Source organism: Vicugna pacos, chromosome 12 (assembly GCF_048564905.1).
Source record: "Vicugna pacos chromosome 12, VicPac4, whole genome shotgun sequence".
Taxonomy (NCBI): domain Eukaryota; kingdom Metazoa; phylum Chordata; class Mammalia; order Artiodactyla; family Camelidae; genus Vicugna; species Vicugna pacos.
Window position 1 is genome coordinate 5395235 of NC_132998.1, and position 27153 is coordinate 5422387.

General features: G+C 40.4%; 1 protein-coding gene and 1 long non-coding RNA gene across 7 annotated transcripts in view; one reads left to right on the top strand and one right to left on the bottom strand.

Annotated features, from left to right (window-relative positions):
* The window catches only part of ATP23 (ATP23 metallopeptidase and ATP synthase assembly factor homolog), a 30458-nt gene extending 13162 nt beyond the window's left edge, over window positions 1–17296 (bottom strand). For 2 of the 6 annotated variants that reach the window (XM_072972502.1, XM_072972499.1), the window contains exons 1-3: window positions 2662–2797; window positions 2136–2333; window positions 547–592 (exon numbers count right to left, since the gene is read on the bottom strand). Coding sequence is in view for 3 of the 6 variants with exons in the window: in XM_072972499.1 (XP_072828600.1) it covers window positions 547–563 (17 nt within the window). In the remaining 3 variants the exon portion in view is untranslated. Of the gene's footprint in view, window positions 1–546; window positions 593–2135; window positions 2334–2661; window positions 3062–17235 lie in introns of those variants that run through there. The other 4 variants (XM_072972498.1, XM_072972503.1, XM_072972501.1 and 1 more) reach the window with 4 other exon arrangements.
* On the top strand, window positions 6097–8607 carry LOC140700393 (uncharacterized). Its single transcript, XR_012078792.1, has 3 exons — window positions 6097–6258; window positions 6724–6807; window positions 8390–8607. It is a non-coding gene; the product is annotated as an uncharacterized lncRNA (long non-coding RNA).
* Window positions 17297–27153: the final 9857 nt, after the last annotated feature.

Consider the following 27153-nt stretch of genomic DNA (forward strand, 5'->3'; position numbering starts at 1 on the left):
AACACCTTCAGGACTCAGGTCTCTCGTCTGTAAAATGAGGTAACTCTTTCTGCAAACTCTATCCCAGTTCAAATTCTATGCCATGATTCCATAAAGCATTTGGTCGACTAATTAAGACTGTACTGGAAATACACTGGAGTATCTGCCCTCGGGCCAGAATGTTAAGTAGTGGACCTCAGAAGTCACTCTTCTGATGCTCTCGAAGTTAACACACCTGGAAGGCTCCTGCACACATAACAAACTGAGATTTCTTCCCCACTAAGGACAGTGCTGGGGGTGACATGGTGGAAGAGCCAGGTTTGGTAATTACTTACAAGGAAATGTTAAGTCCTGTCTTTCCTAGATACCCAAGGTGAATGGTAGAGCCAGAGACATGGAGTTAGGGCACAAGAGGTCTAGAAAGAACAGGCCTGCCTGGAGAGAGTGCAGCCACTCACCACCACCTACCATATGGCAAGGGCCTGGCGGTCTGAAGTAGTTTCAGTTTTTTATTTTTTGTTTTTAGCAGCCAGAATATAGAGCAGCACCTCAAAAAGATTTACTTACCAACCCGAATACTTCATGGCATCAAGCAGAAGTTTGACATATGGATCTAGAAAGATATTGTTTCAATTACATATGCTATTTAGAACAAATAGCACCAACCAAGTTATTCAAATAGCAGTAAAAGATATTATCAAAATGTATCTCACAAATCTTAGTGAATACTATCTTAAAATTGACAAAAATGAATGTAAAAAGACAAACTTAAATTAACATAAAAGCAAGTCTTTAATGAAATGAGACACTAATACAAATACCAAGATGGGTACCACCAAACATCTTAGATAATATCAAATATACCTTCCAGTTAAATGATCAAACACAATGTATTAAAGTATACACCAAAAGACTAAGGGAATCTGGACCACAGCCATAGAAATAAGCAGCAGCATAGAATCCAGGTTGTCTGTCCTGGTCCATATGCAGCGTCCCATTCTGAGTACAGTACAACACTCTAAACAGGACCTGCCAACTGCAGCTCTTCCCGGGGGGAAAGTGACTGGAAGAGCACAGGACTATACTCGAAGCAAGAAAGGGATTTGTGGATTTGGAAAAGAGGAAGAACTAGGAATGGTAGCTTTAAGTATCTGAAAGGGCGCCATAGGGGAACAGAGTCAGTCAGCATTTCTTCAGAGGACAGAACAAGGACCAAAGGGTAGAAGTTACATGGGGCAGATTTCAACTCAGCGTGAGAAAGGATTTTTCCAACAATTAAAGCTGTCGGTACAACAGCCAGGTAGCCCCAAAGAGCCTTAGAGAACAGAACACCTGTTCCAGCAGAGGTGTGCAAACACTCTGGTCAGTGGTGGGGGTGGAAAGGCCTGGACAACTCCCGAGGGTCCTCCATTTCTAAGAGTCTATGAGCCTGGGACAATTACAGCAAACTACGACAAACCCAAATGTCTCTAGTACCAACTTTCATACAGAAGTCTTGTCTCAGAGTACAAATGCACAGCAACTTAAATGACACAAGGGAAAAAATAGGAAAAGAAAGAAATCAAGTTTGTTCGCTTTTTTAAAGTGCTGAAAAGCAACAACAGACGAGGAAAAGGCAGTGCGGGATGAGAAAGCCAGGCATAGTTACTGCTTTACTAGTCTGCCCCCTCTTAAATGATAGTGTTAATAGTAAAACAGGTAGTAGTAGTAAGTATTTTTAGTGCATATCGGGTGTTAGGCACCATATCAAGTACATTATTATTCAAGCAACAAAGTTTTACAAAGTTGAAGTGGCTCCAAAAGTCTACAGTTCCCCGACTCTAAAAACAAATTTTTTTTTCCTCAGGGAGCACAGTCGTTTGGTACTTCAAAAAGGACCTGCAGTATTTAGAACTGATTTGATTTTGAGAAAAAGAAAACAAAGATCTCCCATGAGGCCTGGGTTCTCCCACCATACCCGCCCCAGGGATAGGATTTTAAAGCTGCAGGTTGATGCTTTAATACCAACAGGTTCTCCCAGCAGCCCTCCTCTTGAGAGGATAAGGTGGGTTAATTCCTCCTGAGGCTCAAGTTTAGCCCCTCACCCTCCTCACATCCTGTCTCAGCTCTTCCTCCACTTTGCCACTTCCTCCACGCATTCAGGAGCATACACACACGGTTTTGTAGTCCACGTCAGGAGTTTCTACACTCTGAAGTCCATCCATGTGTGAAGGTTAAGCACTCTTTCCAAGAAGGCCACAATTGTAAAACTGTTGCTTTTGCACTGCCGGCAGTCAGTATGCCTTAATGAACGTGGCTGTCTAAAACTCTGCTTCACCTGCACTCTGAAGTCCCCACACTGCTGCATAATTTACCTAAGAAATCAGAGGATCTGTCAGACCAATGAGTGTGAGAGGAAAGGGCAAACTCCTAGCCCGACTCCTCGTTCATTCCACAAACAAGTGTAGTGCTGAAAGGGCGCTCTGCAACTCTTCTGTTAGGGAAACTGAGGCCCAGACCCCCATTCCCACCCTCACGTGCCCAATCTGCCTAGACTCTGCGCCGAGGGGCCCGAACTCAGCCCCCGCCACCCCTGGGGCCGAACTCAGAGCCCCTGGCCGAGGGGCGCCCAGGCCCCTCCCTGCCCACCCGGTCCCAGACACCACCTCCCCAGACGCCCCGCCTCCCGGTCACGGCTCCTACTTGTCTCCAGCGTCTTCAGGAGCATAAGCTGACACTTTTGGTTGCTGGTGAAGAAACTGGAGAGGAACCCTTGCTGCGGCGTCCCCTGAGCCGCCCGCTCGGGGAAGACTCGGCACCCGACGTGTTGCTGCTGCAGCTGCTCCCTCGCCGTGGGGCCCGGCCCGCGCTCATCTGGAGCTCCTGCCATGCCGCCCGCGGACCTTACCGCTGCTTCCTCTCGCGTCGGGGGGCTGGGAGTGAAACAGGGAAGGTAACCTCCCTCCAGCCTACCCTCTGCCCATGCCTCCCCTCCGCCGGGCCGACCTGGCGCCAAGGACGTACGGCCGGAAGGGGCTTCCAGCCGGGAGAGGGACTGTGAACAGGGCAAGAGGCGCTGGGCGGCGTGACGGCAACGGGGCGGGGCGACGGCCGCTAGGCGGGGCGACGGCTATGGGGTGGGGGAAAGAGGCGCGGGGGGCGGGGCGAGAGCGGGGCAGGGCGGGAAGGAACGCGTGGGCGGGACGGGACGCGTGGGCGGGGCGGGGCGCGCGGGCGGGGCGGGACGCGTGGGCAGGGCGGGGAGCGCGGCGTGAAGCGAGGCGGGACTTGATAGGAGGCGTGGGGCGGGGCACGAGGCGCGGGGCGGGGGGAGAGAGAGCGGGGCAGGGCAGGGCGGGGCGGGACGCGTGGGCGGGACGCGCGGCGTGGAACGGGGTGAGAGGTCCGGACCAGTAGAGGACTCTGGGTCAAGTGCAGGATGGCAGAGGTGGGGTTGGCAAGTGCCGTCGCAGGCTACAACGGGCCTGCTGTGGGCTTTGTCTCTCAATGTGGTTGTGTGGTCCCCAAAAGTCTCGTTCCGCAGTCCCGCCTCGTCATGGATGCTCCTTCCTTACCTCCTGGCCAATAATGCCTGTTAAATACCCTTCTCCCTCTGATGGTTTCTGCCATCTTCCCAGTCCCTACCTTGTCCACCAGCTGGTTAAATGCAGTCTCTGGTCCACCTCTCTACTGATGTCCCAAGCCGTCTGGGAAAAAATGCTTTTCAGAAACGTCTGAAAGCAACAATTATAAAGACTGGTCATATCCATTTGCCCACCCTGCTCTTTTGCCACCCCCAAATAACGCTCTGATAATTGATGAAATAAAACTCATATTTTATGGCAAGATAATAAAAATTTAAACAAAATTTTTCTCTGCCAGTTTGGGCCTCTTCCCTCCCCCTTAGAGTGTATTGCTCATCTGCATTAATCAGACCTCCTTAGGAGAAAACATTCCTCCTTAATCTCGTAAAGGATCAGGATAATTTACTACTTGCTTTAACCCTGCAGAGCTGGTACTTACTGTGTAAACTGTCAATAAGTCATTTGACCGTATAACCCTTTGTCTCAAAAACATATATAACTGCGCTATGACCTCTAACCGGTGGAACAGTCCTCAGAGCTTTCTGAAAGACTGCCTCCCAGGTTATAATCCTCAAATTGGCTCAAATAATATTGTCCATTTCTTTCTTAGATAGACTATTGATTAGCTTTTTTGTCAACGTAACAAAACACAACCTGTTTACTTATACCGCCAACTTTAACTCATACTTCCATCTTTAAGCCCCTTTCCTCAGTCCTTATGATCCAGGTCCTGATTTAATCTGCCTCATCCATAAGGCATTCCAAGATAACCTTAATCAAAATTAATCTCTCCTGACCTCCCCAATGTATAAAGTACTCTGTACCTATTATGGCTTCATCACTGCCTGACAGGTTTTAAATAATTTGTGGTCTCTTTTCCACTAAATTACTCAATTCAGCTCACACATAGCACCTACTATGATGGGCCAGATAGTGGTGGCAGAAACAGGATAATAAGAGAACTGCTGAGGTTGAGAGGAGCGTACGATTTATGTGAGAAATGTGTCTAAATCAGAAAGGCTCAAGAGACGTTGAGGATTAAAGACAGTACCTATATGTCGTAGGTGCTCAGTAAATATTGAAATTGAGTGGAATACTAGGATTATTCATTTATTTGAAATATGATAAAATTATGAATATTTCCTATGTACATAGACTGCTAAAGCTATAAGTTAAAAGAAAGCTACTTTTTATCGAGCTCATCTGAGAGACATTATTTCTAATCCCTACCACAACTGTGCATAGTAAGTATTATTACCACTATATTTTGCAGATAAAGATAGTGGGCTCAGCAAAATTGAATAATTTATCCAGGACCACACAACTAGCTCTCAATCTAGTTAGGGAACCAAAATATACACATATGGAAAACTAGACCATTACAAATTAGTATAATTAGTCTGGAATTCTCAGAGAAGCCTATTTAGAGAAGATGGGGCCTGAAATGGATCATAGACTGTAAACATTCTTAGTATTATTCAGCTACATGAATAAGCAAAGAAATGCAAATTAAAAGCTGTCATTTTCCTCCAACCAAATTAGCAAACATTTTTTCAATGTTCATTGCTTTCATTCAAGGCAACAGAGACAGAAAACTGTATGCCAAAATATGATCAGCAGTTGTCTAGATATTAGAATATTTTTATGATCTTCCTAATGTTCTACAATAAGTATGTATTATCTTTATAATCAAAAAGGTAAACGTTAAAAAATTGAGTAGGCTTTGGATGCCGTATGTTTAACTTCATTTACAGTATAAAAAATAGGAGTGGGATGGGAAGACATTAGGGGAGAGATAAGGAAGTGCAAATACAAGTGACTACATTAAAAAGAGAAAAACAATCACCACAAAGAAATGAGAGCATGGTCAAAGATTCTGCTAGAAAGATTTTCATCTCTCCATTGCAGTACTAATTAAGAACAAAAGAGATAGAAACTGTTTAAATGTCCAACAAAAAGTACAGTGGAAAACATGCAATCATGTTGGTTTTTTCTTAATGAAACATGTTCATAGAAGTTTTTTAGGTTACAAAACAGCATATGCAACGTGATTACAGTTTGAAATTTATTATATGCCTAGAGAGGGTCTCGAAGACTGCTTCAAAGTGTTTTCAGTGATTGTTTCTTGGTGGATGAAATTTGGGGTTTCTGTTGTGTAGGTGTGCTCGCCTTCATTTTCTAAAGCAAAAATAGTTGCTTTTTTATAGGAAGTAAGTTGTTTGAAATCGCTTAAATATATCACATCAACAAATGAAGTTGCATATAATTTTAAAGTGCTTTGTTTTGTCGCAACTAACCTCTAATCCACTTCTAGAGGGCCACCAAAAATTTGGTGAGATTACAGCCTTTCCTTAACAAGCCAATCATTCTGAATGTTGGAAAAGAAGAAAACAGTCTCCACCGCTCTCCGCAGGAATATGCCACACTCGGCCCAGTAATCCCACACCGCTGGGAATCGCAGCCCGAACCACAGGCATCTACTTCCGGGAAGAGTCAGCCCTCCGAGCCCGGAAGTGAATGAGAGAAGGCGCTAAGCATTCTGGGAAGACTTACGGGCGTGGGGTTGGTTGGGTCGCCGCTTGTTACCAGGGCAACCGGAGGCAGTTGAAGGTTATCAGCAGCTTGGCGCCGTTAGCCTGAGCTGAGACGCTCATAAGTCATTTGGGATGAGCGAAAGGGGAAGGAGGGCCTTCTTAAGAGAAAACTGTCCTAGCAGGTATCCAGTCGTGGCGGCGGGAGCGCCTGCCCTGGGGAATCTGGGTTACGCCCTCCAGTTCTTTGAGCCTTTCGGTGAAATGAAATGGCCCAGGGGCTCGTGACTGTCATTTCTTAACTTTCCTTCCTCCTCTTAGAAAATATAAGTTGAGAATTCCTAATTAACATTGTAATGTGTTCTAATATCAACGTAAATTCTTGTTAAAATTGAAGACATTTTTTAAAAAAGAAACAAGAAAATAAAACTCACCAGTCATCCAACTACCCAGAAGTAACTTAAAATTTTCTTGTATTACAAGTTTTTTTCTCTGCATAAAAATTTCTTACATAGTTGAGTTTACTTGGAGGGAAAACTATTTTATGTCCTGCTTTCTCACTTAAGTATACATATATAAGATATAATTCTGTTACTAAAATCTTGGCAACAAAGAAGACATTGAAGATCTTAATGTAAATCTGTTTATAGTGAGTTGAAGAAACAGAGAGGAAGTGGACGCAGCATGTGAAGACAATTCTTTCAAGAAGTTTGGCTGTAAAGGGGAAGAGAAAGGTCAGTAGCCAGAGAAGAATGAACTGAAAGAAAAAAGAGCTTCTCTGTAAGGAGAGGAGACTTAGTGATGTGTATTAGTACAAGAGAAAAAAAAAAACTGGTGGTCAGGAGTTAAAGATACTGCCAAGAAAGAGGATAACTGATTGAATGATTCCCTAAAGAAATAGGAGGAGATGACATCCATAGATCAGGTACATAAATGAGCTTAAATAGGAAGCAGAACTGGGAAGGAGGATGTCAAGGTAGGTATGCATGTTCATAGTTTTAAAACTACTGAAAACCACATTAGTGAAAAATGTAAATGGCATATTAAATGCCTATTAAATTGGTAAAGATTAAAAAGAAAATAGTATATGTGCTGGGCAAGTGTTCAGTGAAACAGACATTGCAGGTGGGAAAAGAAATTGCTACATCTCTCCCTTCCCCAGGCATTTTAGAAACTTCTATCAAAATCCTTAAAGTATATACTCTGAATAAGCCAGGTATACTTCTATGCTGTTCTAAAAAAGGAAATAATCAAAACTGCATATATATGTTAAGCTGAGTGGAGTACATTTCAGTTTGGCCACCAAAAAAGATAGGTTAAATATATGACACCTGTACTTCTTAGACATGGATTATATGGTTCACTCATATTAGTGTAAGAGCATCCACAGGATTTCTAGGAAGGGAATGTAGAGCTGCAGTCTGATTGACTACCCTGATACACAATCAGTGGGATCCTGTGAACCATTTAAAATGACGATGTAGAAGACTATTTAATAATAAGGAAAGATTATGAGAGAAAGTGGGTTATGAAAGCAGCAGTCTGTGATTCTAACCACATGGTGTTCTGTTTGTTAGCTATTCTACTTTTTGCTTATCTTTATTCTACATGTTAAATATGTTTTGTAAGGACAAATAAAATGTTGCTCTTTTAAAGATGGGAGTCAGTTTATAAGTGGGGTAGGATGACCTTAGAGGAGATGATAGCTCTCTGTGAAGTAGGAGATCAAAAGAAATAGATGCTTCAATGAGATTTGAGAATTATTCTTTAAATGTATTTTATAGATGCATATTATATACTGATACCCCACCTCTCACAAAAGACTGAGTATGCTCAGAAAGACATATACACTATAATGAGAGAAAGTGATTAGAAGAGGAAACAGGCAAAAGGTAACTGGAAAACAAAGTAAAGGCAGGAGTATGTTAATACTAAAAAAATTTCATACCAAAGGTGTTGTGTAATTGCTAGAGGGGTGCTACCACAAATTAGGCTTAGGGTTACTAGCAACTAAGGCAAAGGAAAACATAGTTAAAAGTTTCACATGGTCTATAAGATTTTTTTAAGTTGCTTAAGTATAGTTTTGGTATAGGAGCCTGAGAAAAATTTCTCCCAAGGTCCTTATAAGGGAATAATATGAGATTCAGCTCTTACTATTGTGTTTATTCTATTTGTAACATCTCAGAAAGGGCTGATTCCCAACTCCCCACCTGCCCCGACTCCTGCGCTTGATCCAGATCTGGCCAATAACAACCATCATCAGTACTTTCACCTACACAGTAAGAAAAAGAGACTCTCCTTCCTCTGCTGTTGCAGGTGCTGAAGACCATATAAGCATGGAGAGGACAGGCCACCTTTGCTACCACATGGAGTCTTGCCTAAAACTGAAACTGAAAAAGCCAACCTGGGAGACAGAAACCAAGTCCTGGTGACATTATTTGAGCCCAGAGATCCAGACATGCCTAAAGAGAAGCTTTACCACTGAACTTTTTAGTTAAATGAGTCAATAAACTCTCTTTTATGCTTAAATTTGAGTTTTGTCTGGATTTTCATAATTTACTACTCAAAACATCCTAATACAGGTATACATCATTAAATCAACATTATTTCTGTTTCTATGCCCTTATTTCAAATGTGTTACTCTATAAGGTATTCTACAGTTTTCATTGAATCAATCCAAATTTAGTACAAACCCAAAAGCATTTTCAGAGCTTTTTTTTAAATTGATGTTTACTTGCTTTAGAACTAAACAAAATTACTCCCAAATTCACTACCAGAAAAAAATTACAATATCAAGAAAAATAGAAGGAGAATTCATAAAAGGAATTGAATAATCAGACATTAAAACATAAAGCAAGAATAATAAGCTTAGGATGGTAATGGGGTTGGAATAAACAGTCATGGAACAAAATTCAAAGCCTGAGTAAATATAGGCATATTACCATACTTAATATATGGCAAATCAAGGAAAGACTTGTTCAATAAAGGATTTAAGGACAATGAGTTAGATTTGGAAGAGAAAAATCATTAGATCTTTACCTTATTCACCATCCCAGGAAAAATTCCAAGTGGATTTATGATTTAAATGTAAAAATGAAGCCAGGTTTTCAGTATAAATTTGTTGGCATGTAACTGAAAAATCTTGAGCAATATCTGCTAAAGTTTTAAGTGTTAATACCTTTTTTAAAATTGAAGTACAGTCAGTTTACAATGTGTCAATTTCTGGTGTACAGCATAGTGTTTCAGTCATACATATACATACACAAATTCCTTTTCATATTCTTTTTCATTACAGGTTACTACAAGATACTGAATATAGTTCCCTGTGCTCTACAGTATAAACTTGTTTATTTTTTTAACATTTTTTATTGATTTATAATCATTTTACAATGTTGTGTCAAATTCCAGTGTTCAGCACAATTTTTCAGTCATTCATGGACATATACACACTCATTGTCACATTTTTTTCTCTGTGATTTATCATAACATTTTGTGTATATTTCCCTGTGCTATACAGTGTAATCTTGTTTATCTATTCTACAATTTTGAAATCCCAGTCTATCCCTTCCCACCCTCTACCCCCCTGGTAACCACAAGTCTGTATTCTCTGTCCATGAGTCTATTTCTGTCCTGTATTTATGCTTTGTTTTTGTTTGTTTGTTTGTTTTTGTTTTTGTTTTTTAGATTCCACATATGAGCGATCTCATATGGTATTTTTCTTTCTCTTTATGGCTTACTTCACTTAGAATGACATTCTCTAGGAGCATCCATGTTGCTGCAAATGGCATTATGTTGTCGGTTATAAACTTGTTTATTAATACCATTTGACACAGCTTTTTAATTCTAGAAATTTATCCTATAGAAACAAAATATATGTATAAAAATAAATATGGATAATGTAGCATTAGAATATAAAAAATGGTATTCACATGTAGAATAAATCAGAGATGGAATATCTGTATCATGCATTTTCAAAGGGTGATATCACAGCCAAGGAGATGAAAATTGGTTCTTGAGGAGATAAAAAAAATTTATGTATAAAGCACAAATATGCATAAGGTACATATATACATAGTATATATGTGGCATTGAAATTTTATGGGGGGACAATTAAGAAAAAAATGTCTTAGGAGGATAGTAATGGAAAAAAGACTGCAAAAGATTGATCTATACAATTTGTTACCATGCAGCTGTTGAAAAGAATGAGGTAAATGTGGGTATATTGACGATACAGGACACCCAAGATGCATGAAGTTTTAAATATACATAAAGCATAATATATTTTGATATGCTTATATTTTATATATATTTTACATATTATATATAAAGTAATGATGGTGTTTATCTTTGGGGTAGAAATTATAAGAAATATTCAATTCTATCTTAAGTATTATGTTTATATTTTCACAACAGCATTTTAATAAAAAGATAAGGTGTAAAAATAAATGACTATTAGAGTGAGTAGTTTTATAATCTTGTGATGATAAAGGACTTTTTAAACATGACTCCAAAGCCCAAAACTATTAAAGCTTAAACTACATAAAATAAAAAACTATTACAGGAAAAAAACCACTGACCCCACACACACACATACAACCATAATCAAAGTTGAAGCACAACCCAAGAGAAAATATTTGCAACATATATGACAAAAGTATGCCATTAATATAAAAAGAGCTCTTACATGTCAATAAAAAGGTTCAACACCGTGACAGATAAACCTGATAAAGAACATGAACAAGTAACTCTTCCTGTCCTTCCCTCCCTCTCCCTCTCTCTCTCCAAATGACTAATAAGCATAGGAAAATATTTTTATTCTTACTAGTGAAACACAATCCCAACAACGAGATAATATGTTTTCACCGGATTAGCAAAACTACAAAGGTTGGCGTTAGCAGAGAAGTGAGAGGGTACTGTCAGAATATAAACAGGCTCAGCCTTTCTGAAGAGCAGTTTGGCAACGTGTGTCAAAATGTTACATGTGTCTAATCTGAACCAGCAGTGATGCTTCTAGGAATGTATTCAAAGGTGATAATCAGACAAATCAGAAAATGATTTGTCACAATATTAGTTAAAAAGGAAACAAAGGCTTTACAAGCAAGAGACCAAATACACTTTTGAATGAAAAGAGCTTGTAACAAAACATGTTCACTGAGCTCCTGTTCATATAAATAGGTAAGTAAGTATACATAGAAGTAATATTTAACAAAATGTTAGTAATGGAAATCTCTGGTGGGACTGCAGGTGAATTTCAAGATTACGCAACAAAGAGACCAGCATGAACTCCTGTGTACCGGCGTCACTCGGCTTCATGTCATACCCAATCCTGTTTCATCTATTTTCCAACCCACTCCCTCTCCCACCCCAGTTTTTGAAGTGAATAAAAGACATCTTATCTGTAAATATTTTTAAATGTACTTCTAAAAGATAAGGATGTTTTTAAGATAATCTCAATACCTTTATCATACGAAAAAACAAACAAACCCTAACAATTTATTCATAAAATCAATTACATTCAATCAGTGTTCCAGCTTTTTTATTGTCTTATACATTGTTTTATAGTTAGACTGAGGTCCATACACTCCAATTGACTCATGTATTTCCTAATCTATAGATTCTCCCTTCTTCCTCTTTTTTTTTTTTTTCCTTGTAATTTATTTGGGGAAGTAACTGGGTTGTTTGAGCTTAATTTAGAGTTTGGAGAGCAGGCCTGACCCTAGCATTTACAGACCTGGGACAATAGTACAGATGGAGCCCCAAATACCATATATCTAAATATTTAAATGCTATAACTCCAGCTAACAGTTAAATATGTTCTATGATCCTTCTTTGACAAAAAAAAAACCCTCTTAATGACCTGAAAGGCCAAGTTAGAATTCAGAATTTTCAGACTTCTTAGAGTTCCTCACTGGACTGTGGTTGTACAGAGGAGCCGGCACACAGTTCACAAGCTTGTCCCATTCTCTTCCCACCCCTGGCTCCATCCCCTGCTCAAGGACACCCAGCCCACATCTCCAAGCTGAATCTACACCTTCTGCAAATAGCCACCACTGGCTGCACAGTCCAACCTCGGAAGGATGAACTAAAGAACAGGCCCAAGCAGGCCCTGAAAACAGGCATGGGTTGCACACACTGGAAGTCCAGGTTCTAGGGAGCCAGGCCATAGGTGGAAGGGGAGGTGGCATATCCCCTTGGTTCCATGGACTTCATACCCCATCTGGAAAGACACAGCTAGAGAGGGCCCCTTGCCTGAGTCAAAGGATAGCACTGCAGTAAAGCTCCCCATAGTCAGAATTCTGTGGGTCACATCCCCAGGATGTTATTAAATAAGTTGATTTGTTCCCTCTATTTCCTATAAAGTGATACTTAGATCTAGGAGCTTGATCAGACTCAATGTTTTTGTCAAGAATATTTTATAGATGAGTCTTGCATACACTCATTAGGAGGCACATAAAATCTGATTGCCTTTCCTTTCAAGTCGGTTACAATTAAGATAAAATGCAATTAGTTTTAGCAACTGTGTACACTGTCCAATTCATTTAAGCAACTGTGTACACTCATGTAGTTTACTCCCAAAACAAGATATAGAATATTTCCACCACCCCAGAAAGTTATCCTGTGAATCTCTGCAGTCAATTCCCCTCTACCCACAGAGCCAACCACTTCTCAATTCCATCCCCACAGACAGTTTTGCCTGTTCTCAAACTCCATGTAAATGGGATTGTACTGATGTACTCTTTTCTGTCTTTCTTTAACATTTTAAAAAATTGTTTCCATGCTGTGGATGTATCAGCGCACTGGTTCATCCTTTTTAGTGCTGAGTAGTATTCCACTATATTAATGTGCCATAAGTTATTCTCCTGTTTGTAGATATTGGGGTTGTTTCCAGCTTGGAGCTATTATGAATAAGGCTGCCATTAATGAATTCTTATACATATTGTCTCGTGGGCATTTCATTTCTTCTGGGCAAATACTTAGGAGTGAAAATGATTGTTTACCTTTAAAAGAGACTGCCAAACAGCTCTTAAAAGTGGTTATGCTATTTTACATTTCCAGCAGCAGTGAATGAGAATTCCAGTTGCTTCACATCCTCCCCAACATCTGGTGTTAGCAATCTTTTTGGTTCATGGGTGTCTCTCTTTTTGTGTTGTTAGCAACTCTCGATAATCATTACCTTGGCTCATTAATGTATTGGGGTCTACAAAATGGTGTTACTCTAATTCTATCATTTATTTGTTCGCTGAAATGCTTCTATAAAGAGGAGCTTTCAAAGACAAAGAAATTTCCCTTCAAATCTAATCGGTTTCCCTGAAATGCAGTTCATACAGGAAAGGCGGGATTAGCATAATGCTTTGTTTACCAGTTTTCAGAATTATGAGTTAGGTTCTCTCACATCCAACAAAGATCAAGTGAGAGGGCTTTTTTTTTAGTATCATTTTAGTATCATTATTTATTTATTTATTTAAACTCATGCATTTAAATAGTTGATGTGTTTAATCCTTCTCAATTATCATCCTTATTGACACTCAAATTGTCCTGTCTTCAGCTGGTGGGATCTCTTCTGATTAGCTCCTGAGTTGACACAACTCTCTAAGTCTCTGATGTCTTCCGTGCCTTCTAAATGACAGGAAGTTCCAGGCTTATCTTCAGCATTTCCTGCCCCAGACACGAAACCAGCCATTTCTCCAAGGAACCCTGGTTCTTTTTAGTAGGAAATGGTAATTTAGAGACCACAGTCTTCTAAAGATGTTTATTGCTACCCGGTGGTTCATTATTTTAGACCTTTCCAGTGGGTGGAGCTAGGAAATGTGTCTAGTTATTTAAATAAATAACACAACATGAGTTTATATTAATATGTTCAATTCAAAATCAGGACTACCCACACCAGCCTCACGTCTGTATCTCCTTTTACTCCTGCCTAAAATTCACCATAATTACTCATTTGCTTTAACCCACCAAGTACAAATAGCAGTCTCGGAACAACAGCCTTGGCACTACCACCACAATGTGATTACTGAAAATGGCTGCTGCTGTTTGTCAGCGCGGGGAGGGCCTTTTTGCAGCTCCTTTTGTCATTAGGGTATATTCCAGTAGGGGTGTATAGTCAATTATTGTGCTTTGAAGTCACTTGGAAAGATTCCTCATGTGTGATTATGTCACCAACTCAATACATAGTTAGGTTAATTTGTTTATTCATGATTTTAATTTTTAGGGATGATATTTTTAAATTTAACTTTGTTTTATAACCACATAAAATATTTACATGGTTCTAAAGTCAAGTCTATAAGACAAGTGATATTAGAAAAGTCTAGCTTCTATCCCTGTCCTCTGTGCATATCCCTCCCTTGCTAGATAAATAAGCACTCATTGTATTGTTTATCCTTCTATTTTTTTAGATATATTAGCAATTATATTCTTTCTTACAAAATTAACGATATGCTACTATGCAGTCAATTCATCCACTTAAAATGTACAATTTAATGGGTTTTAGTATATTCACAAAGTTATGCAACCATCATCACAATTTTAGAACACTTTAATTATCCCAAAATGATACCCTGCCTGATGTAGAGCATCTTTTTATGTGCTTATTGGCCATTTGTATATCTGCTTCGGAGAAATGTCTGTTCAAATCCTTCACCCAATTATCTGTTGGGTTATTTGTCTTTCTGTTGCTGTTTACAAGAGCTCTTTATCAGGTCCCTCATCAATATGTGATTTGCAAATATTCTCTCCCATTCTGTTGTCTTTTTATTTTCTTGATGATGTCTTTTGAAGCACACAAGTTTTTTTTTAATTGTTGTTGTTTTGATGAAGCCTAATTATCTACTTGTCCTTTTGTTGCCTTGCCTTTGGCATCGTGTCTAGAAAGCTTTGCCTAATCCAAGGTCACAAGATTTACTCTGCTGTTTTATTCTAAGAGTTCTATAGTTTTAGTTATTACAATTAGATCTATGAATCATATTTATCAATTAATTTTTATGTATGGTATGAGGTAGGGCTCCAACTTCATTCTTTTGCATGTGAATATTCAATTTTCCTAGTACCACTTATTGAAAAGACTCTTCCATTCTTTCCCCAATTTAATTGTGTTGGCACCATTGTTGAAAGTCAGTGACCATAGATATAATAATGGTTTATTTCTAGTCTGTCAATTTTATTCCACTAATCTACATATCTACCCTCATGCCAGTGCCACACTGTCTTGATTCCTGTAACTCTGTGGTAAGTTTGAACTCAGGGACTGTGAGTCCTCCAACTGTGTTCTTCTTTTTCAAGATTGTTTAGTTATTCTTGATTCATTGCATTTCCACATAAATTGTCAATTTCTGAAACAATCCCAACTGGGATTTTGATATGCATTGCGTTAAATCTATAGGTCAATTTGGGGAGTACTGCCATCCACCTTAGCAGTATTAACTCTTCCATTCCACGAATATTGGATGTTGCTCCATTTAGCTGTGTCTTCTTTAATCTCTTTTAAATATTTTATAGTTTTCAGAGTACAAGTTTTACACTTTTTCTCAAATTTATTCCTAAACATATTTTATTATTTTTGGTGCTATTGTGAAGGGAATTGTTTTCTTAATTTCAAATTCCTCCTTGCTTTTTTCTTTCTCTTTGCTTTTTAAACTTACCAGTAGACCTGAAAAATCACTCTATTGTAGTAAATAAACATACTCCTCATTCATCTTTACAACTGCACATTATTTTCTTAGTTTATGGCTTAAATTTTTCACAAGGGTTATGTATTTGTATAACTTAACAGAAAGTTGTTATTTATTCTGGAATATGTTTTTTAAAACGCTCCCATCAGATAATCACCTTCATCACTAGTTAACAGATGTAGCAAACATTAATATATGAGTGATACCAATAATTGCCGACCAGCTCACATCTTCCTCTAAGGGAGCTTTTTTCTTGCACAGATTTTCTTTCTCTAAAGGACCATTTACTGCATCATATGGCTGCCTACCATCACCATCACTGACTGGGCCAAGGGATGTGGCACTACATCCAGTATCAGTCCCTCTTTTCCCCTCTTCCATTGTAATGGAAAATTTTTATTCGTTTTAGGCATTTGTTTTATTCGTTTAGGCATCTGTGTCCAAATGCATTATGGCATGGTCCTCCTCAGCCTAAGAGAATTAATCTTAATTAGTCTAAGTCAGTCATGAGAACTGTCATTTCCCTTGCCAACTCTGCCAATGAGATGCCAAGGGGAAGTCTGCTGGAGGCCTTCTGGGAAAGTTGCTCTTAAAAAGGAATACGTGATGGGGGGAGGGTCTAGCTCAGTGGTAGGGGACATGCTTAGCATGCACGAGGTCCTGGGTTCATTCCCCAGTACCTCCATTTAAATAAATAAATAAACCTCATGACCTCCCCCAAAAAACAAACAAACAAAGAATGCATGATAGGCACCATTCATTTCCCGTCTCCTGGTGTTGTCAGCCCCTGAAGCTGTGCCAAAATAAGACTTAGAATCATGAAAAAAGCCAACTTCAGGGGGAAAGCCAACATGCCAAGGAGGACAAAACAGAAAGGTAGAAGGAACCTGGGTCCTTAATGGGGTCACTGAGGCCAGGCACTATCTCCATGTTATCCTTACATAAGATAATACATGTTTAAACAGCTTGTCATTGGATTTGCTAGTACTTTCAGCCAAGAGCATCACAACTGATAAACGCGTATTTCTGACCCAAGAGCAGCCAATCCCTGGGTTACTGGGACCAGCTGGACACAGAAAAGTACAAGGTGTCACTTAATCACATTAATGACAAGAATGGAGTTAAGGGCCCCACATTTCTGCTTAAATCTTGACCCACTCTTCAGCTCCCGTCTCTCTGAGGCCTAATCCCAGTCTGTGCCCTATTCGTAGCATGCCAGAAATTCTCCCCCTTGGTGTATTACCACCTTTAGCTCGAGTGTCTACTTCTTGTAACCAGGTGAGTCTGACTAAAGCCATTTGGGAAAATTAGTGCCTTAGGAAATACCCCACTTGCTTAAAGGAAGATATAGACCTTGTCACCTTCAGCCTAAACAGCATAATAGATGCATTACATCGCATTTTACCTGTCTAGCTACCCCCATGACAAACTAAAGAAAGGAGTCAAAAAATACACATGTATGGTTCTCAGGTCAAAACGATACGCAATGCTTACCCAGAGAAGTGTCATTTCCTCTTGTATCCCTTCCATCTGATCCCATCCTCCTCCTATAGATAAATTTCATTTGTTTCTGGTTTATTCTTCCAATGTATCTTTTTGTAAAAAAAATGAGCAGATAGATGTATATTATTTCCCTTTATTTCTTACCCCAAATGTAGCATACTATTTATTCTTTTTCGCTCTTGGGTTTTTCCACTGAACAGTAAATCCTGAAAATCACTCCATCAAAGCTGCCTGGCACTGTGCTGTGGGTAGAGTACTCTAAATGTGTATTCAGTCTGCCTCCTGTGTACACACCTTTAGGTTATCGCCAACATTTTGCAATTACAAATACACTGCAACATACAATCTTACTCATGTGTGCTTCTGTATTGTTGGAGATGTTTCTTCAGGATAAATCCCTGCAGAACTGGGCCAGAGAGTAAATTCATATGTAGTTGTCTTAGGTACTGCCAAATTCCCTTCTAAAAGACAAGTACTGTGTGATTTCACTTATATGTGGAATCTAAAGAACAAAACAAATGAACAAACATAATAAAACAGAAACAGAGTTACAAAGAGAACAAACAGATGGTTACCGGAGGAGAAGAGGGTGGAGGGAAGAAAGAAATAGGCGAGGGAGCACACAGCTGCAAAATAAATGAGTCACAAGTATGAAATGTACAGTGTGGGGAATATCGTTAATAAATAGAAATTATCTTTGTATGTTGTAACCAGACTTACTGTGGTGATCATTTTGAAATATGTAGAAAAAATCACTATGTTGTCTAACAGGAAGTAACATGGTGTTGTAGGTCAATTACAGTTCAAAAGCAAACAAACATACAAACTTACAGAAAAAGAGATCAGATTCGTGGTTATCCGAGGCAGGAGAAGGGGGAGGGGGAATTGGATGAAGGACGTCAAAATGTACTACAAACTTCCAGTTCTAAGCCAAAGAAGAACTATAATTAACACTGCTGAATATTAATGTGAAAGCTGTTAAGGGAGTACATCCTACAAGTTCTCACAACAACATTTTTTTCCTTTTTCTATTTCTTTAATTTTGTACCTGTATAAGATGATGGGTGTTCACAAAAATCATTGTGATCATCATCTCATGATATATGTGAGTCAACTCATTAAATTTATATAGTACTGTATGTCAATTATATCTCAATGAAACTGGAAGAAAAAAATAAAAGGTAAAAATAATAACTGATGATTTTTATAAATATTAAAACTTTATAAATACAACAACCACAACCATCATTCATCTCTATCTTCATATCCTAAAACTGATACTTTTCCCAAAAGAATTTTAGGTGGAAGTCTGTAGAACTTTAAGCACCCCTTGCATTCATGGTTTTCATCATATAGCTTTAAACCGTGTTTGGTTTTCTATTTGGATTTTTCCCTTTTTATTATTTTTTTTTCTTTTGGCAGTTATGCTTTGCAACAATGTGGTTGAGAACCTGGAAAAAGGCCTGGTGCAGGTCCAAAACTTGCAGTCAGTCTGGCTGTCACTGCAGCAGGCGACAGCAGAAATATGCCCTGAGAATAACCACTCACATTTACGCCCGCACGTTCACTCCCGTCATTACCATTGTCTCAAAGACGGGGTGTTGTTTATTTTCCCTGTATAGTGTGTCTTAGTTTCATTCACATATTTTCATCCTGTAAGAAAATAATTTTCCACTTTTGGAAACTTTGGCACAAAGAAACAGGGAAACACTAAGCCTATGGGTGTGAAACTAAATGTCACCAAGAGATACATGCAAGGAGAAGACAGCAGCCAGCAGGCAGCAGCCGTTTCTTGGGTCTGACTGAACGCCCGCTCCAAATCCCAAGCCCAAGCATGCTGAGTGAACAGAGTAAGCAGAAGGTACATGCCTTTAACCCTCACTGGGTTCTTAACATCCGCAGAATCCCAGGCAGGAAAAACCACATCTGTTAATGCACAAAGACTGTGGAACCAATCATAAGGCACAGCTCCTCTCTGAAGGAGTCAAGCAAGTCACGAATGTGTCCCTCTTCCAGCTCATCAAAGCCCACCTGCCCGGCTGGTGTCAAGGAAGGACCTCCAAGCCACCGACATACGAATGGTGGAAGAAAGCACCCTGCTAACTCCAACCCTTCACAGCCACCGCTCCTCACGTGTACCACACATCTCTTCTGTCTGTCCTTTCCTCTTTCTCTCTCACCCTTCACCCCTCCTTCCCTTGGCCGCCTCACCATCCATCCACTGGTACTTCACCAAGCCTACTGTGGTCCCCTCCTTCCCCGGCGTGACAGAGGCTGCGTGGCACCCTGCAAACAGCACAGGCTCTGAACTAAAAAGAAAAAATGGGGGTAGGTTTGACTCTTGGCTCTGCACTTACGATCTTTATGACCTTGGACACATTATAGGAGTCCCTCTAGGTCTCAGCTTCATCATCTATAAATGGGGATAATAAGATCTACTTTGTAGAGTTGTTGTAGGATTAATAATGATGGTTTTGGTGCCTGACACATTAGTTGCTTCATAAATAATAGCCGATAGTGGTAGTGGTCATGGCAGGAAGGAAGAACTTCAGCTTCCTGCATGAAAGCACCATGGAAGGAAGGCCGGCGAGGTGCCCTTAGACTTCATATGCTTTCCATCTTTTATCTGTGCTTCCTCACTTTGAACAGGAAATAATTTTAAAGATCTTTTCCAATATTAAAATTATATTTTAATGGCAAACATTGAAACAGATGTATATTAAAGGCCTATTATGTATAGAGGTCACATAAGATTTCCTTAGGTGAACCAGGTTAAATTAAAATCTGCTGAAAAACTAATCTTTAGGCTTTCATTTTCTTCCTTCCCTCACATATCCTTGCAATGTATTGCTGGGTATATGATCAAAAGGAGCAGCAATGACAGTCATTCCTCTACATAACAAATACTCCAGGCTCTGAGGCTCTTTTCATCTATGGAAACATACAAGGTTCTTTATTTTAATTTTTTTATCGAAGTACAGTTGACTTACAATGTTTCAGGTATACAGCAAAGTGATTCAGTTACACATATATATGTAATCTATTCTTTCTAATATTCTTTTTCATTATAGGTTATTACAAGATACTGAATGTCATTCCCTGTGCTTTACAAGGGGATCTTGTTGTTTATCTGTTTTATCCATCAGTTAGTATCTACTCGTCCCAAACTCCTAATTTATCCCTCCCCCACCCCCTTCCCCTTTGGTAACCACAAGTTTGTTTCCTATGTCTGTGAGTCCATTTCTGTTTTGTAAGTTCATTTGTATCATTTTTTTTAGATTCCACATATAAGTGATATGATATTTGTCTTTCTCTTTCTGACTTACTTCACCTAGTATGATAATTTCTAGGTCCATCCGTGTTGCTGCAAATGGTATTATTTCATTCTTATTTTGTGGCTGAGTAATATTATATATATTACTCACATCTTCTTTATGCAATCATTTGTCATTGGATATTTGAGTTGCTTCCATGTCTTGGCTATGTAAATAGTGCTACTGTGAACACTGGAGTGCATGTATCTTTTCAAATTAGAGTTTTCTCTGGATACGTGCCCAGGAGTGGGATTGCTGGATCATATGGTAACTCTATTTTTAGTTTTTTAAAGAATCTCCATACTGTCTCCATAGTGGCTGTACAAAATTACATTCCCACCCACAGTGTAGGAGGGCTCCCCTCCCTTTTCTCCACACCCTCTCCAGCATTTACTATTTGTGGACTTTTTGATGATGGCCATTCCGATCGGTGCGAGGTGATACCTCATTGTACTTCTGATTTGCATTTCTCTAATAATTAGCAATGTTGATCATCTTTCCATGTGCCTGTTGGCCAACTGTATGTCTTCTTTGGAGCAATGTCTACTTAGGTCTTCTGCCCATTTTTCGATTGAGTTGTTTGTTTTTTTGAAACTATATGAGCTGTTTGTATATTTTAGAAATTAATCCCTTGTTGGTTGCATCATTTGCAAATATTTTCTCCTGGTTTGTAGATTGTCTTTTCATTTTGTTGATGGTTTTCTTAGCTGTGCAAAAGTTTTTAAGTTTAATTAGGTCCCATTTGTTCATTTTTGCTTTTGTTTCCATTACCCTAAGAGACAAATCCAAAAAATATTGCTGTGAGTTATTGTCAAAGAGTGTCCTGCCTGTGTTTTCCTCTAGTTTTACAGCATTTGGTCTTACATTTAGGTCTTTGATCCATTCTGAGTTTCTTTTTGTACATGGTATTAGAAAATATTCTAATTTCATTCTTTTACAGGTAGCTGTCCAGTTTTCCCGGCATCACTTATTGAAGAGACTGTCTTTTCTTAGTTGTACATTCTTACCTCCTTTGTCATAGATTAATTGACCATAAGTGCGTGGGTTCATTTCTGGGCTTTCTACCCTGTTTCATGGATATATGTGTCTGTTTTTGTGCCAGTACCATGATGTTTTGATTACTGCAGTTTTGTAGTATAGTCTGAAGTCAGAGATTGTGATTCCTCTAACTCTGTTCTTTCTCAAGATTATTTTGCCTATTCGGGGTCTTTTGTGTTTCCATACAAAATTTAAAATTTTTTTGTTCCAGTTCTGTGAAAACTGTCACTTGTAATTTGATAGGTAGAGCATTGGATCCATAGATTGCCTTGGTTAGTATGGTCATTTTAACAATACTGATTCTTCCAGTTCAAGAACATGATATATCTTTCCATCTGTCTGTTATCTTCAATTTCTGTCATCAGCATCTTATAGGTTTCAGAGTACAGGTCTTTTTCCTCCTGAGGTAGGTTTATTCTGAGGTATTTTATTTTTGATGTGATGATAAATGTTTCCTTAATTTCTCTTTCTGATATTTTGTTGGTGGTACATAGAAATGGAACAGATTTTCATATATTAATTTTGTATCCAGCGACTTTACTGAATTCACTGGAGCTCAAGTAGTTTTCTGGTAGTGCCTTTAGGATTTTCTATGTATAGTATCACATCATCTGCAAACAGTGACAGTTTTACTTCTTCCTTTCTGATTTGGATTCCTTTTATCTCCCTGTTTTCTCTGATTGCTGTGGCGAGGACTTCCAAAACTATGTTGAATAATAGTGGTGAGAGTGGGCAGCCTTGTCTTGTTCCTTATCTTAGAGGGAGTGCTTTCAGCTTTTGACCTCTGCATATGAGATGTTAGCTGTGGGCTTGTCATATATGGCCTTTATTATGTCGAGGTATGTATGAGTTATTAAATAATGTTGATGCTTCAAAAATTTGATTTTAATGCTTCCTTATTCTGTAACCTTTGGATGGTCCTCAGATCACTAGATGTCAGTGGCTATCTGATGAAGACTGACTGTCACACTCAACAGTGTGGTCTCATTTCCAAGAAGCTCGTCAGTGAAAGATCAGGGCAAGATGGTTTCCTTTTAGCTTCAGTATCTAGAAAATTCATTTCACTGAAACTGAATTAGTTCAGTGCAACCCAGCTAGGCGCCCTCCTGGGTGCTGTGACAGCCTGCGGTGGGAGTAACAAGGCCATCACTAGGAAGCCTCCTTCTGCCCTGCTTGTCTGCACCGAACACCACCATCTGCAAAGATTTCTAACCTGTTCTATTCGATGTGCTTTGGTGGGTTTATGAGCCTCTTGAAATTGTATTCATTTCTGTGTGCATATGATTCTTCTAGAAAGAAGATTCATAGCTATCATCACATTCCCAAAGGTCTCTGTGACCCTCAAAAAAATGGAGGCCCATTGACATAAGAAATTAAGTAGTACCCTGCCTTCTGCACTAGTTCACTAGTTCTCTACTGCTTCAGTGACGAATCACCATAGGTTTAGAAACTTAAAACTAATTTATTATCCTACAGTTCTGTAGGTAAGGAGTCTGACATGGTCTTTTCAGGCTAAAAACGAGGTGTTGGCCGGGCTGCATTCCTTTCTGGGAGCTCTAGGGGAGAATCTGTTTGCTTGCTCATTCAGGTTGTTGGCGGATTCCAGCTCCTTGTGGTTGCAGGACTAAGGTCCCCACTTCCTTGCTGGCTCTCATCCGGGTGCTGTTCCCAGCTTTAGAGCCTGCCCTCCACCTTCAAAGCCAGGGTGTGAGTCCTTCCCGGGCTCTGGGTCTCTCCTGCCTCCTCTTCAGTCTCGTCTCTCTGACTTGTTTCCCTGCCTTTCTCTTCCTCTTTTAAAGGCTCATGTGATTACAGTGTGATTACATTGGCCCCATCTGGATAACCCAGGATAATCTCCCTATTTCAGGTTCGTAACCTTAATTCCCTCCTCAAAGTCTCTTTTACCAAATAATTTAACATATTCACAGACACCAGGGATTAGGGAGCCATTATTCTGTCTACCACATCTTTCCACCCACACTTGTGCTGCTTGCTACATTCCAAACACCGGGAAAGAGGCTGGTGACTAGCCCCTGTGCAAGGTGTCCTTCAGCAAGAAGTGTGTGAGGCAACGTTTGTCCTCAACAGCTTCCACGGTCTTCTTTTAGTTACTAGTTAGTGAAGTACCACCCAAGTACCCCCTTAAAGAATCAATGCACTGAGGCCCCAACAGCACCCGACTCCTCTTGCTCCTCAGACCAGGCTGTGACCACCATCTCTCTACCTTTCCTCCTTTAAAAAAGTTCCACATTTACTGTCCAGAAGGGATATAATAAAATGTTACTCTAAATTGTTGAAGACTAATAGGCAGTAACCCTTCCCTAATACTCTCAGAGCGCAAAAAAAAAAAAAAATTTTAATCACGTAGAAAATGTATCACTAAATATTGGTAAACTGCAATTAAGCTGTGTCCAATGCTTGTTAAGTACTTCTGCTCACCCACATTCTCTTTGCTTTCGTCCTATGATCAGCAGTCAACCCCGCTCACTTGGTTGGCTGCTGGGGGACCAGCATTCATCCCTCTCCTGTCTGGGAGGCACCTTGCGCGCCAGCATTCAGCCCCAGCTCAGCCCACAGGTCTCCAAGAGAACGCCGCGGGTCTGCCTATTTATTAAGATCACAGACAGGCGGGGAAGGCGGCTGCACTGCAGAGGGAAGCAGGTTTCTCGGCCGAGACCACGTGCAGCTGTCTCCTTCGTAAAGGAGATCTGCCCTAGATGTTTCCTCATAGCATCCTTGTTTTTCAGAAATCATCAGTGTAAAAAGGTGTCGGGAATAACTGTCTTCATCAGTATAAATGGTCTTTTTTTTTTTGACGGTCTTTTTAATATTTAGTTTAAAACAAGATTTAACAGCCAATCTAAAAAGTTATAAAGGAAAAAAGAAATATTGAGATTGAAGCCTGGTTTGCTTAAAAACTCTCTCCTCTCCTCTCTCTCTCTCCCCCTCCCCCTTTCCCTCTCTCACAAGTGTGCGCGCACACACACACCTAAAACATTAAAAATGTTTGGTTGCTGGTAGACTATTTCGCTTTCAAAACGTAAAGTTTCCAGCTGTCCCTTTCATTAAACCACGTCCTTGACACGACAGACAAGATAGCGGGCCTCTCCAGCACCACACCTGCTCATCTCCGTGGAGCAATTTTTTTTTCAGGGTCTTTAAGACAAAACATTTCTCCTCACACTGTCTTCCCACCCCCTTCACTTTTTTAACTGGAAACACGTAGTATCCGCCTCCTTCTCTTGATCCCTATAGCCCATCTCTGCTCTCTGCCTAGTTTCTCACCCCACACCCTGGTCACCTCCAAAGGTGAGTCATGGTGCGGCTCAGGGAGCTTCAGCCTCAGGGCCCCTCACCCACGGGTCTCTGGGGGTGCTGGGCGCTGCCCAGGGGTCCAGGTGGGGAGGCAAAGCCATCAGAGAGCATTTCGATGTGAGCAATTCCACCAAACTGCCAGAAAAGAAGCAGAAGAAAGCATTCTGAGTCTCCAAAGCATCAATAATCTGTTCCAATTTATTTTTTCATCCTAAATAAACATCTAAATAGGCAATTTTATACATACTTTTATATATTTTTTTCTTAAGAGCCCCCCCCATTGTAAAACCTTCAGCCTCACAGAACCTGGTTGTGCGGCTGCCCACCTCACCACCATCCCTCACTGCATCCCCAGGTCTCAACCACTCTTCCTTCTTTCCGAGCCCCCACCCCCACCCCCCGTCGACCGTGGGAACTGCAAGGGTGAGAAATCAATTTAAATACTGTTTCCAGCACTTAGCTCTGTGGCCCTGAGGGAGATGTCTCAACTCCCTGAGCTTCATATTCCTCACCTGCAAAAGGTGGGTAACAATAATCCCTGTCTTGAAGGGTTATTTTTGAGAGTCAAAAATAATGGATTGAGAGTGTGTGTCATGTATTGGGGGTGGCCAGGCACTGAATTTATATCACCGAAGCCTCTCAACTGCGTGGAGCTGAGGAACACGAACCACTCTCGAGCCAGGTGAGCCCATGAATAGCTCTAGTCCTGACACCTGCTTGTCATGACTTTTACCTCCTCACACTCTTAACAGAATGTTGCTTTAGGTTTGGCCCTCGTGTTAACCACCTTGGGGCCCAATCCCGGGTGCCTCCTCCTTTCACAGTCTGCAGACCTACTTCTCTGTCCTTTTCTGCAGGCACCAGACTCTCCCTCAGAGGACTGCTCCTCCTCTGCCCCAACCCTTTCTTTCTCCAGCTTGGAACACACATTAATTTTGCTGCTCCCTCCACGTCTTGGTTTGTTAGGGCTGCTGTAACAAAATGTCACAGACTGAGCAGATTATTAACAACAGAAACGTGTTGCTCACAGTTCTGGGAGCCGGGAAGCCCAAGGTTAAGGCGCCAGCACGGCTCGCCGAGGGCCCCTCCCTGCCTCACCGCGCCCTCACACGGTGGTGGGGGCTGGGAGCTCCCTGCGGCCCCTGGGCTCCACGCCCTCATGGCTTTGGGGCCTCCCAAAGGTCCCACCTACTCGTACCATCACATCAGGCAGTAGAATTTCAACATACGAATTCTGAGGCTGCGTTCAGACCACAGAACCTCCCCTTAAGCTACTTCCCAAGGATGTCTGTGTGATCCATTATTCCTCTAACAGTCACTGAGAACACAGGCAAACATTCTGTTAGGCTCTTGGGAGAAAACAAGCGAAATAAGACTTTTCTACCTTAATAGGCTTAGAGGAAATAAAATGAATTTGAAATTACTATGAAAGAATAGAGTATGAAAAAAAAAACCTGACAGTCAAAGGGACTGAACAGACAATATTTAATGCACCTATGAAAATGTTAAAATAACTCAAGTGTACCACCCCTGGAAGATCTCATTTTGAAATAGGATTTTTAATTCCTGGAGATGAAAATAACTCCTAAGAATCGACTCATATTTGTAAAGGTTGATTTAAAACATGAAATTGTTAAAAAAAAAAAAAAAGAAAAGAATAGAGTATGTGTTAAGTGCTATAGAAAAGGGGGAGGTGGAACAATCAAGGAATGTTGAACGGAAGATTGTTGCATCTTGATCTTACAGGATGGAAGGACTTTTGGTGGCAACACAGAGGGAGGGGAAACGTGCTCCAGTGTGCCTAAGGCTCTGGCTTGGTGGAAGTGAGCAGAAGAGGTCTGAGAGAGAAAGCCGAAAGAGAAGCCGGTCAGATTTTAGGTGTCCTGAGTGCCAGGCTAGAAAGTTTTTACGTGGGCAGTGGGGAGCCCTGGAGAAGGGGGTGAAGAAAGGGACAATGAGCGCTTGTGATGGGGAAAAGCTGCCAGCCCTGTGCATTTAACAAGCCAGAGAGATCGCGGCGGCGGCGAGACGGACCGGAAGCGGGTAGGGAACCCATCTCCCCTACAACTGCAGCCCGTGTCTGCTTATGGAACAGAAACTCTGGGAATCTAGCTCTTGGAAGAAAAATCTTTACTAAATACTAGGGTGAGCATTGAATAAATAAATACACAGGCAAGAAAACGCCAGAGTTGTTTTTTTTTAAACCCAGCCAGCCCAGGCTTCTGATCCTGTACAGCGGACT